This window comes from Carettochelys insculpta, chromosome 20, assembly GCF_033958435.1.
Source record: "Carettochelys insculpta isolate YL-2023 chromosome 20, ASM3395843v1, whole genome shotgun sequence".
In the NCBI taxonomy this organism is placed as follows: Eukaryota; Metazoa; Chordata; order Testudines; family Carettochelyidae; genus Carettochelys; species Carettochelys insculpta.
The window spans coordinates 20664348-20675253 of record NC_134156.1 but is presented as its reverse complement, the minus strand read 5'-3'; the positions used below and the strand labels follow the sequence as shown (position 1 = coordinate 20675253).

At 47.7% G+C, this 10906-nt stretch overlaps 1 protein-coding gene across 2 annotated transcripts in view; it reads left to right on the top strand.

Annotated features, from left to right (window-relative positions):
• Positions 1 to 2595: 2595 nt before the first annotated feature.
• Positions 2596 to 10906, top strand: part of WIPI1 (WD repeat domain, phosphoinositide interacting 1) — a 36002-nt gene continuing 27691 nt past the window's right edge. Inside the window, exons 1-2 of one of the 2 annotated variants that reach the window (XM_075014977.1) lie at positions 2596 to 2741; positions 8252 to 8334. In XM_075014977.1, coding sequence (XP_074871078.1) covers positions 2659 to 2741; positions 8252 to 8334 — 166 coding nt within the window. In that variant the 5' untranslated portion in view covers positions 2596 to 2658. The remainder of the gene's footprint in view (positions 2742 to 8251; positions 8335 to 10906) is intronic. The other variant, XM_075014978.1, reaches the window with a different exon arrangement.

Genomic DNA, 10906 nt, shown 5'->3' with positions numbered 1-10906 from the left:
TGCTTGCTGGGTACTCTGGCTCGGTGAGCGTTTGTACTCCAGGAGTGCAGCGCGCTTCTTGGATCTTCAACAGAGGGCATCATGCTGCACACAAGATCTGATGGGAAACTGTTTAACCTCGCAAGGCTGAAAGCTAAGTCTAAGGTGCGAGAAGTCCTCATCAGAGACATGCTGTTCACAGACGATGCTGCTGTAGTGTCTCACACAGAAGACCAGCTTCAAAAACTGCTGGATCAGTTCTCCAAAGTGTGCAAGGACTTTGGGCTTACCATCAGCCTAAAGAAGACAAATGTACTCGGTCAGGATGTTGCTGAATCCCCAGCAATCAGCATTGACAACTATACATTAGAGGTCGTCCACGAGTTCGTTTACCTCAGGTCCACCATCACTGACACCCTGTCGTTGGACACTGAGCTAAATAAGAGGATCGGAAGAGTGGCCACAACTATGTCCAGACTCAGCAAGAGAGTGTGGAATAACAACAAGCTGTACACGCACACCAAAATGCAAGTCTACAGAGCCTGCATCCTCAGCACCCTCCTTTATGGCAGCGAGACTTGGACCCTGTATGCCTGCCAGGAAAAGTGGCTGAACGTCTTCCACTTGCGCTGCCTCAGGCGCATCCTTGAAAACAAGAAAAAGGAAAACATGCTCCTAAAATCACAAATGTTCTAAAAGTAAATATAACTAAACTAACGGTTAAGTAAACAGGATTGTTGAGACTTGAGGGCAGATCCTACAAACCCGTAATTAGATGACTAGCGCTCGCGTGAAAATTAATGTCAATGGGAGCATTGTCCATAACAGTGTAGTGTAGGCATCCTTCAGTCTGCATAGACTATGGATCGCGCCCTTTAAAGTTTCAGTTGAGGACTTCATTTACAGCGTCTATTGTGACTATGAAGACTATGAAGACCCACATGAGAGTGACAGTCCTTGCTGCATCTCTTGCAGATATAGTGGGTGTCTGGCAAGTCCTTATTGTGCTTTCTGTGCGCTCGTTTCTCCTCTGCTAGCTGTCTGATCTTCATCTCGCCCTTCTGAAGGCCCTTGTGTAACCCCTGCCTCCATCTGCTGCGGTCGTCTGCTAGTTCTTCCCAGTTGTCCAGCTTGATGTCTACCTCTCTGAGGTCTCTCTTGCAGACATCTTTGTAGCGCAACTGGGGGCGTCCAGGAGGTCTTTTGCCAGAGGCTAGCTCACCATACAGGATGTCTTTTGGAATCCTTCCATCATTCATCCTGTGGACGTGGCCAAGCCAGCGGAGCCCAGCTGATTAGCAGAACGCCCACAGCCACCCACAGTGGGGCAGCATGTTTCTACTGATGGCACATATCTGCGCATGCCTTGGTGCACATAAGATTTATTTTGCCCATGGGTGAAAAAAATTAGAGGGGACACTGGTAAGGACACATTAAACGAACCACTCATTGCTCTCCCATCAATCCTGGTACTTCACAGAATCACTAAGGGAAGTTGATGGGAGAGTTTCTCCCATTGACCTCCCACGGTGGGCACGCTGCAAAAACTGAGCATATGGTATATTGATTCCACCTATGGTATTCATGTAGATAGAGTTGAGTATCACAAGCTGACTTTCTCCCTAAGTGTAGATCTGGCCATTGTCTAGTCTAATTTGACACCACTCCTGCAGAGATTTACAGCTATCCTCCCTCCTCCTTCCCCTGCCTGCTTTATGTTTCCCTGGTTGCTTATTTCTGCTCCAGAATCTGATGAAGTGGGCCTTACCCACCAAAACTCATTACCTAATAAACAATTTGTTAGTCTTTAAGGTGCTATAGGACAGCTTGTTTTTTTCTTATATTGTGAAGCTACAGACTAACTCGGCTCCCCCTCTGACCTGTGCCTGAACTTTACACACTCCCAAGTACTCCCATTGAGTCAAGACACATTTCAAACTTTACAGTAGAAGGCCCTGATCTTGGAAACCCTTAGAGACAGGGACTGTATTTGTCCAGTGGGAGGGGAACTGATTTTGGTGGGGACACTAGCTGCGAGACCTATAAGGCCTGGTGCCTGGGAAGGAGAATTACAGACCTATTTAAATAGTTGAATGATGTTCCTTAGAGATAAAAGCCAAACAGCCCAATCAGCAGGTGCTCATGTGAGCCAGCGGCAGCCAGAAGCAGTGCTCCTGCTAATTTTTTTCCACCCATGGGCAGAATAAATGTTATGTGCACCTTTGTGGATGTGCCCCATCAGTGGCTGCCCACTGTGGGTGAGCTGCTAATCAGCTGGGCAACCCCTGAATCTCTCCTGGGCGGCCAAGGGCTGGGCTGACAGGGAACTGAGCCCAGTCCAGCTGTTCCCCCCCTTCCAGCTGTGTCCTGCCCCCCCCCCCCCATCTGTCAGGACTCCAGTCTGATGCAACCACAACACAACCACGTGGCCAGAGACGGCGGCTCCACCCCACCAGCCAATCGCCATCAGCCCTGTTGGCCTAGGGGGCGGGGCGTTCTTCCTGTGCCCCGCCCCGCCCCCTCCAGCAACGCCCGCGATTGGCCGAACCTCGCCGGGGGCGGCGGGTGAGGTGGCCCGTCCGAACTCCCGGTGGCCAATGGGAGGCAGGAGCGGCCTCGCCCGCCGGTCGCTCTCGCTGGGGCTGTGGCGGCGGAGGCCGGAGCTGCAGCGCGCCGCCCATGGAGGCCGCCGCCGCCGCCGGAGCGGGCCCGGCCGAGGGGCCCGAGGCGCTGAGCTGCTTCTCCTACAACCAGGATTGCACGTAGGCGGCGGGCCGGGCGGGGGGCTGAGGAGGAAGCGGGGGGGGGCGAGAACTCCTGCCAGGACTGCGGTGGAGGTGGGGAGGAAGAGGAAGAGGAAGAGGAAGAGGAGGGGAGGGAGGAAGAAAGAAGCAGGGGTGGGGGGAGGACCCACGCCAGGACTGCGGGGGGACGGAGGAGGCGGGGGAAGGCTCGTGCCAGGACTGCGGTGGAGGTGGGGGGGCAGCGGGGAGGACTCACGCCGGGACTCGGGCAGAGGGCAAGTGTCAGCCCGGGCTGCGCGGGAGGGGAGCCTGCCAGGCTGGGGAGCCGGCCCTGACTTGTCCCCACGGGAGGAGGGAGCGATCCCCTGCTTGGCCCCGTGGCAGGGCAGCTGCACTGGAAGGGGAACAAAGAGGCAGCTGTCTCTCTCTGGCCGGCTCCAGGACCTGCCTGTTCCAGGCCAAGTCAGGGCTGCTGCCAGGGCCAGCTTGGGTCTGAGTAACCAGGAGGAGCTTTTGCTAGTTGCTGCTGCCTCTGTCCCACTCTGCTGCTCACAAAGAGCCGGTACCAGTCTGGCCCTGAGCTTATTAAGGGTCCGTTGTGTTAGAGCTGTCAGGATCCTGTTGTTGAAGTTTGCTGTACCGGTGATTATCTGTCCCGTGCTTGGGCCTGGGCCCGTGGGGAGATGTGTCTGTTGGCATGCAAGTTAACTCCAGATCTCCTCTTGCCTTCAGTACGAGCAGGCTTCTTTCTCATTGAGCCAAACCATTTTTTTGCAAGCTTGGGCCCAGCGCAAGGTGCTTGTGCACCCTGGTGCTCTTGGAAATTGGAGATATGGGATTGAGCTCTTTATGCCTCTCACTTGTTTACACCCCAAATGCTGACTGCAGCTAAGGGGACAGAAAGTTTAACTCCTTCCACAGTATACTTGGTACATAACCAGGGCTATGTGTCTGTGTCAGTGCACAGTGTATGGTTGTGTCCATCTTGATTTGATATAGTTAAGGCATTGGAGTTCAATCCCATTTCACATCATGTTTCCTGCTTTCATGCTTTCCTCACTTAGTCACTGTTGCACATTCAGGGTTTGGCTGATCATCAGCTAAAACATTCACTGTGCAGAGAAGTCATGGTAACATCTGGATGCCTCTAGAGATTGTGATCTTTAGTTTAGGACCCTGCTTCTGTTAGTCATTCAGTGTACATTTAAATAGTTCACAGCTGAACCACTATTTCTTGGCAAGATGATTGCATGGTAGCATGACAAGTGAAGCTTTCATTGGGTGATCTTATGGCTTTACAAGGCAGAGTGAATAATATCACCAGTTTACAGTTAGGAACACTGAGGCACAGCAAGCATCTCTGCCAGCTTCACCTAGCGAATTAAAAATATCAGGGCCAAAATAAACCTAGGGTTGACAGTCTGCACTAGACTTGAGTGCAGTCTCCAATACATTTTGGAAGAGGCAAGAAAATAAAGGTGGTTAGCTACACTCAGGGCAGGTCTGTGCTGCAGGGGAAGGTTGAATTAAGGTATGCACTTTCGGCTATGTTAATTACATAGCTGAAGTAGATGTCCCTTAATTTGGGCATCCACACTGTCTCCACTAAGGGAGGTAAGATGGGAGCCTGCACTCCCATTGACCTCTCTTCCTCCTAACAGGGTAGGACTACATTGGTCAATGGGGAGGCCCTGTAAATTTGATTAGCGCACCCTACTTGTAAATCAAACTCTGGAAGACTCACCACAGCAAAGTAGCTCTTCTCTGCAGTGTAGATGTACCTTAAATGTGAACAGTATTCTTCCTAATATTTAATCCATCTCACCCATGGGTAGCTCAAAGTAAGTAGCTCAGAACAATTGCAGATCCAGCATAAGTAGTTCTGCAGGACTGGGGAGGTAGATTAATCCCCTGGGAAAAGCCTACCAGTGGATATATTCTGATGCGTGGGTGACAGAGTGGTCACATCTACACTAGGGGAAAACTTCGAAATGGCCGTGCTAATGGCCAAATCAGAGAATACTAATGAGGCACTGAAATAGGAATAAGGGGCTTTTGATGTTTGCAGGGTCCTTTCAAAAAGGACCCGTGTAGATGAGCCACATGCGAGCAAAATGCAGCACTTTCAAAGTGCTGCAGCTGGCAGCATGCTAATGAGCTGCTGAATATTCATTTTAGCACCTTGTTAGTATTCTCCAATTTGGCCATTAGCGTGGCCATTTCAAAGTTTCCCACTAGTGTAGATGTAGCCAACGTGTTCTGTTATTGCTAAAGCCCTTGCTTGTAGGAGAAGAGCTGAATTTTCTACAGTGCAGTTTCTGGATATGCTCTCAAGTGTGGGGGTGTGGTACTTGCTAAAGCTCTGCTATCAATCCTCAAAAGCTGTCCCTGAGCCAGACACGGTTTTGTTTAATTCATGGTTTGACTTTGTCTAGTAGAGAGCAACTTTTACTGTCTCATTGAGTGGTCAGTTTAAGAGAAGCTTCACTTCAAGACATGGTCACATTCTGACAGCTCACTTGCACTATACTCCAAGACCAAAGCAGTTCGCTAATATAGCCTTATTTATGTAGTACAGAGAAGTGTGGATACAGTAGACTGTCAATTTAACAGACCCCAACTTAACAGACATTGGAAATAAGCCCCCCCACCCCAATAAATAAATGCCAGCAACTCACCGGAGCTGGTTGAGCCGCTGGGTCTGCTACCGCTTGAGCTGCCATGCACTCCTCCCACCAGGTGTGGGGTGCACGAGTGCCACCTGCCTGCGTGTACACGCCCCACCCCTGATGGCAGCGGCCCCGGCTGCCACCCCAGCCCTGGTGGCTCCAGCAGGTCTAGTGAGTCACTGGCATTTATTTGGCGTGGGTGGGGCTGGGGGAGCCTGGCTGGGCAGGGGTGTGCTGTGGCAAATACTGTACAGTACAGTAAACCATTTGGATTTAATGGACTTTTGGCGTTAACAGACCACCCTCCCCCTACTAGTCTTAAATTGAGGGATTACTGTACCAATATTTCTGGAGATTTGGAAAGAAAGCGTGCTATTGTAATGTTTGCACTGCTGTCTTACGTTTCCAGTTACTCAGTATCTCAAATTGTGCTTTGATGGAATTGGCAATGTGCTTCTCATGTGGCTGCACTGATCTGAGTGTGTTACAGTACAAATATTTTACTGTTCTCCCTTTTGTATTTGCTGTTCTAAATCAGTCGCTGATGTAAACTTAGATGTTGCCAGTTACCATAGCTGAGATCTAATCCTTAGCTAACATCAAATCTACATGTTAAAAACAAGCCTGCATTTTGCAAACAAACAGTCTCCTACATAAAACTGTGCATCAGTGCTGTCTCTTGGACACCAAGAAAGTATAATCACCAAGCTAAGGCTGCACAGCTTTCCCAAAACTCTAGTGTTTTTAAGGTAGACTTTTAAAGATCACTTCTCATCTTAGATGCATTGGAATCAGGGAAGGTCTTGCCTTTGCTGGCTGGAAGATGAAGTTCTCACACAACTTTAGCAATGATCTTAACAGATGAAAAATTCATGACCAGCACCATCCTTCATGCCTGCTACCTGCCCCCAAATGCCCTGTGATTCTTGTCAGAACCCAGAGAAACTGCAACTGTTTTTCCCCCCGGATGGGCTTCCTCTAGCACAACCACTTGTCAACTTCCAGGTCCTCAGTTGTTATCTCTCTGGAGCAGAAACCTACATCTCTCCCTCCTGCCTTGGATTTTCCCAGATTGCATAATTCCATGCCTGTACTATTCCCAGCAAGCCAGGGCAGGTCTACATTATGGGGGCAGTAGCTCTAAGATGCACAATTTGAGTTACGTTATTAACGTAACAAGTCCAGGTAGCTTACATCTATCTGCTTGCTACAGGGTCCATACCATGCTGGGTCCATGGGAGAAATTCCCTGCATTGACTCCCCTTACAACTCATCTCATTCTGGTGGAATTGCAGAGTCGATGCCCAGCCAATCTGCAGTCAATTTAATCTGCTAAATCAATCCCCAGCGCATTGATCATTACAATGTATATCTACCTAGCCGGTAATGGAGACAAGCCCTCAGAGTGCTTAAAGACGACAGTGTGTTTTGTGCTTTCTCTCTATAGGCTTATGCACAGCATACTTGCTAGTGGTTACAAGTTACCACACAGATCTTTTTAAGCAGAGAGAAAGCCATGCTAGTCTATATACTATCAAAACAAAAAAGCAGTAAAGTAGCACTTTAAAGACTAACAAAATAATTTATTAGGTGAGCTTTTGTGGGACAGACCCACTTCTTTAGTCTGTTCTGGTATGGCTATGGTCTGAAGAAGTGGGTCTGTCCCACGAAAGCTCACCTAATAAATTATTTTGTTAGTCTTTAAAGTGCTACTTTACTGCTTTATCTTTTTAAGCAAGCACAATTATTCTTAATGTGAAGCACTACAGGGAAAACATGAACACAATAAGAGCCTGTTTGAATGATAATATGTTAAACAGAGATCATCCCACCCCCACCCCAATTCCAGCAAAGGCTGTGCTAGGAGTCAGTCCTTCAAACCCCACGAAGTAGTTTTTCCCTGGTTATTAGTTCTGTTTCTGAGCTAAATCTGTTACGACCAACCATCTTCAGTCTCTCTGTATGCACCTTGGGCCTTTGATTTTCAGATTCTGGGGACAGGTCATGAGCAGATAGTGGGCCCCCTGTCAGAGCATATGATTTTGCCTGGGTGGGGAAGTATTTCCCATGATATCCAATTCACATGCAGTGTCCTGCAAGATCATTCTTGTCTGCAACATTATTCAGTGTAGTTCTTTGATCATCCCAGTCCACAACAGTGCATAACCTTTGCAAAGATTCCATGGATACTTTAACATAATTCAAAAATTCAGTCAGGGATACTGCAGGAAGTTGCCACATCTGTCATACTGCTTTTTTTTTTTTAACCTTACACAAGAGGAATATTTTCCTTGATTGGGCAAGGGTGGCAGAGTGGTTAGAGCACTAACCTTTCAAGGAACCCAGAGATTGCATGTTAATATGTACTAAATTAGTGCTGGCCATAGCATTCTGTTTTGTTCCCAGCTCTGCATCAGACTGTGTGTGGCTTCAGGCAAATCACTGAATTTATTCCAGGATGTGATAGATTTGTATTCAGAATCAGAGAAGTTAGTAGGAACATCAGTTTAAAAGCCAAATGGCAGAATATGTCCATGGTATACTTAAGTTTTTCCTGCTGTTTGAAATGAGACTATTCAGGCCTCACAGGGTATTCTGGAACTTAATTAGCATTTGCAAAGCTATCAGCCTCAGATGCAAATTGCTTTTAAAGCACCTTGTTGTGTACACCTCACAGTCAGAGAGAAACAACTATTGGGGTAGACAGTTGTATCTGTCATAGGTTGAAATTTGCATATTAGCCAAAGACTAAATGTTGCATTGTACTAGAATCTACAATTTTTTTCTTTGTTACTCAATGGTTTCGAGATCAGAGCAATACACTGCAAACTAATTAGCACTAATTTTGTTTTTTTGCAGCTCCCTGGCAATTGGAACCAAAACTGGGTATAGGCTTTTCTCCCTAAGTTCTGTGGAACAGTTGGACCAAGTCCATGAAAACAGTAAGTCTGTTTTATCTTGATGCAGTGGATTATTGGATGATGATAGGCTTTAGTTTGTATTGCTGCACGTTTAATCCGCCTCAAAGGAGCAGCTCCATTTGGTTAGCTTTCTTACTACAGCAGACCCCAACTTATGTGTAGGTTGCATTCCTGGGCAACCATGTGTAAGTCAAATTTTGCCTCAGTTGAGGCCAGGTGGGGGAGGGGTACTGCCACCTTCAAGTCCCCTGATCCTGGCTGCACCTGGCTCCCTGCTCCCAGAGCAGTGGGGAGCCCACAGCCAGGCACAGCAGTGCTGGTCAGTTTCCCAGCTCCTCCAAGCAGAGCCCAGCCAGGCTGCTGCCTGGTTCCTGGCTCCCTGCCCCTTGCTGGAGCCAGGAAACTGACCAGTACTGCTTCACTGGCCAGTTTCCTTGCTCCTGCAAGTAGGGAGGAGCCAGGAGCCAGGCTGTCACCTGGTTCCCAGCCCCTCACCACTCACAATTTCTACTTGCTTTATTGCAAGAAATGCACAAGTGGAAATCATGTAAGTCGGGCGGGGAGGGGCTACTGTATAGCACGGATGACATCTGCCTCTGCTCCCATCCTCATTGGACTAATGCTGTCCTAGATAAATAGTATTTAAAAGGGACATTGGCAGGTTTTAAAAAAAAAAGTCAACTGGAAGCATATTTTTACCACCATATTGAATATCATTATAGGTTATTAGACCTGGGCATTGAAGAGTTTGTCACCATTTGGTTGTTCAGACTGAATGAAGTAGATGCTAATCAGTCTTGTTTTCTGGGAGTTTCATCTCCGTTCCCATAGGTTAGCTGAATACAACTGTGTTTACGTTGCAAACACAAGAAGACTTAAATGTAAGTTCTTCGTTTAGGATCAGTAAATTTTAGACACACAACTTCAGTCCTGAATTACCTGGAATTTGATGTAAAGACTCAGGGTACGCAATTAAAGTGTCTCTTTTAGAGACCCATCTACAAGGGGCTTGACTCTGAGAAGCTCTTTTATTGCTAAATTGTATATGGTGCAGTTTTCTTTGCCAAGATCATGTGACAAAGACTAGTTTTAAAAAAAAGCTCTAACCTTAATTAGCATTTGTAAAGCTATTCGGCAAAGCCCTTTAACCTTGCCATGACAAAATTTGAGTTTGGGTGTACTGATACGACAAGCAGTGTTGATCCACAATCTGTTTTTTATCCTGGAAGACTCTCTGAAGTCATGAACAGACCAATTAAGGCCCTATGACAAATTATACTATTTTGTCTACGAGACTGGGTGTCATCTACACCTGGTAGTCCCAATCAGTGTTTGCTCTAATTTTGTCCATCCATGAGCAGAATAAATTGTGTCCACCAAGGCATATGCCGATGTGTACCACCAATGGAAACGCATGCTGCTGGCTGTAGTTCTCGGTGGGCATTCTGCTAATCAGCTGGGCAGCAACTGACGCTCTCCTGGGCATCCACGCAAGTGCTCAGCTTACAGGGAACATTGGTTCCAACCAATCCAGATGCACTTCAGTCTCAAAGCGTGCATCTGATGAAGTGGGTTTTGGCCTGTGCGACCTTATGCCTAAATAAATCCGTTAGCTTTTAAGAATCCACAGTTCCAAAAACACTGGAAGAGTGTCTAAATAGTGTCACAGCTGACACTTGTAACCGGGCCTCTGAAATGGTTAGGCGACAGCCTACAAGACACAGCGCAGGCTGACTGGCATATGTGGGGGGGGGGGGCAATCACACGCCATACTAGATAGGAAGCCCATCCTAAAGCCTTGCTATCTCTAGAGTTGCCTATTGTTTTTACACCCCCTCTTAAAATATTGTAATCTAGACATAGCACAAGAACAACATTTAAACAAAATTAGGACTAGCACAGGTCTGCCCTCGGCATATGCTAGCACCAGAACATAGTTAGAGTGAAAGAGGAGAACTCTCTCCCCAGTTACCTGGGTGTTTTGAGGAGGAGGGCTTGTGGTGGTAAGAGAGTAAAAGGTACAAAAAGCCAAGCAAAGTACTCTGGCGTAATATAACTGGGGGTTGCGGTGGGAGAGACTATCTTACCTCCCTTTAGGGCAGCTATCCCTTTCTTCAGGGAGTCCAGAACAGTCACAGCATGTACTTACAGGAAATAACAGCAGACTACACAGTGTTTGCTCCTGTCTCAGACAGCCTGGTCTTCCCCCTCTAAGGAGCTTCTCCAGCTCTTTTGCAGGACCTGTATATCCCTTGATTAAGGTAAACAGCTGGGAAGGAGAGCCCATCCCCTCTATATCCTGTCGCCTTCTGATTAAGTACACCTGGAGGGCTCAAGCCAGGCTAGTCACTTGTGGCAGCGCTGCAGGCACTAAGTCCTGGTCTCCAAAGGAAAGACCATTAACCCCTTGCTGCCTGAGCCCTGTGCATACCTGATCAGGAGGCCTATGTGAAGCCATGCCAAGCAAAGTAATGTTTAATAAAAGCAGCACTCTCGTGATTAAACACCAGCTCCTGAGCTAGGTGAAACGCGTGAGGGATTTTACTCTTAGAGCCAAGGCCCCAAGATGAAAGCACCTGCCTCACTTTCTTTT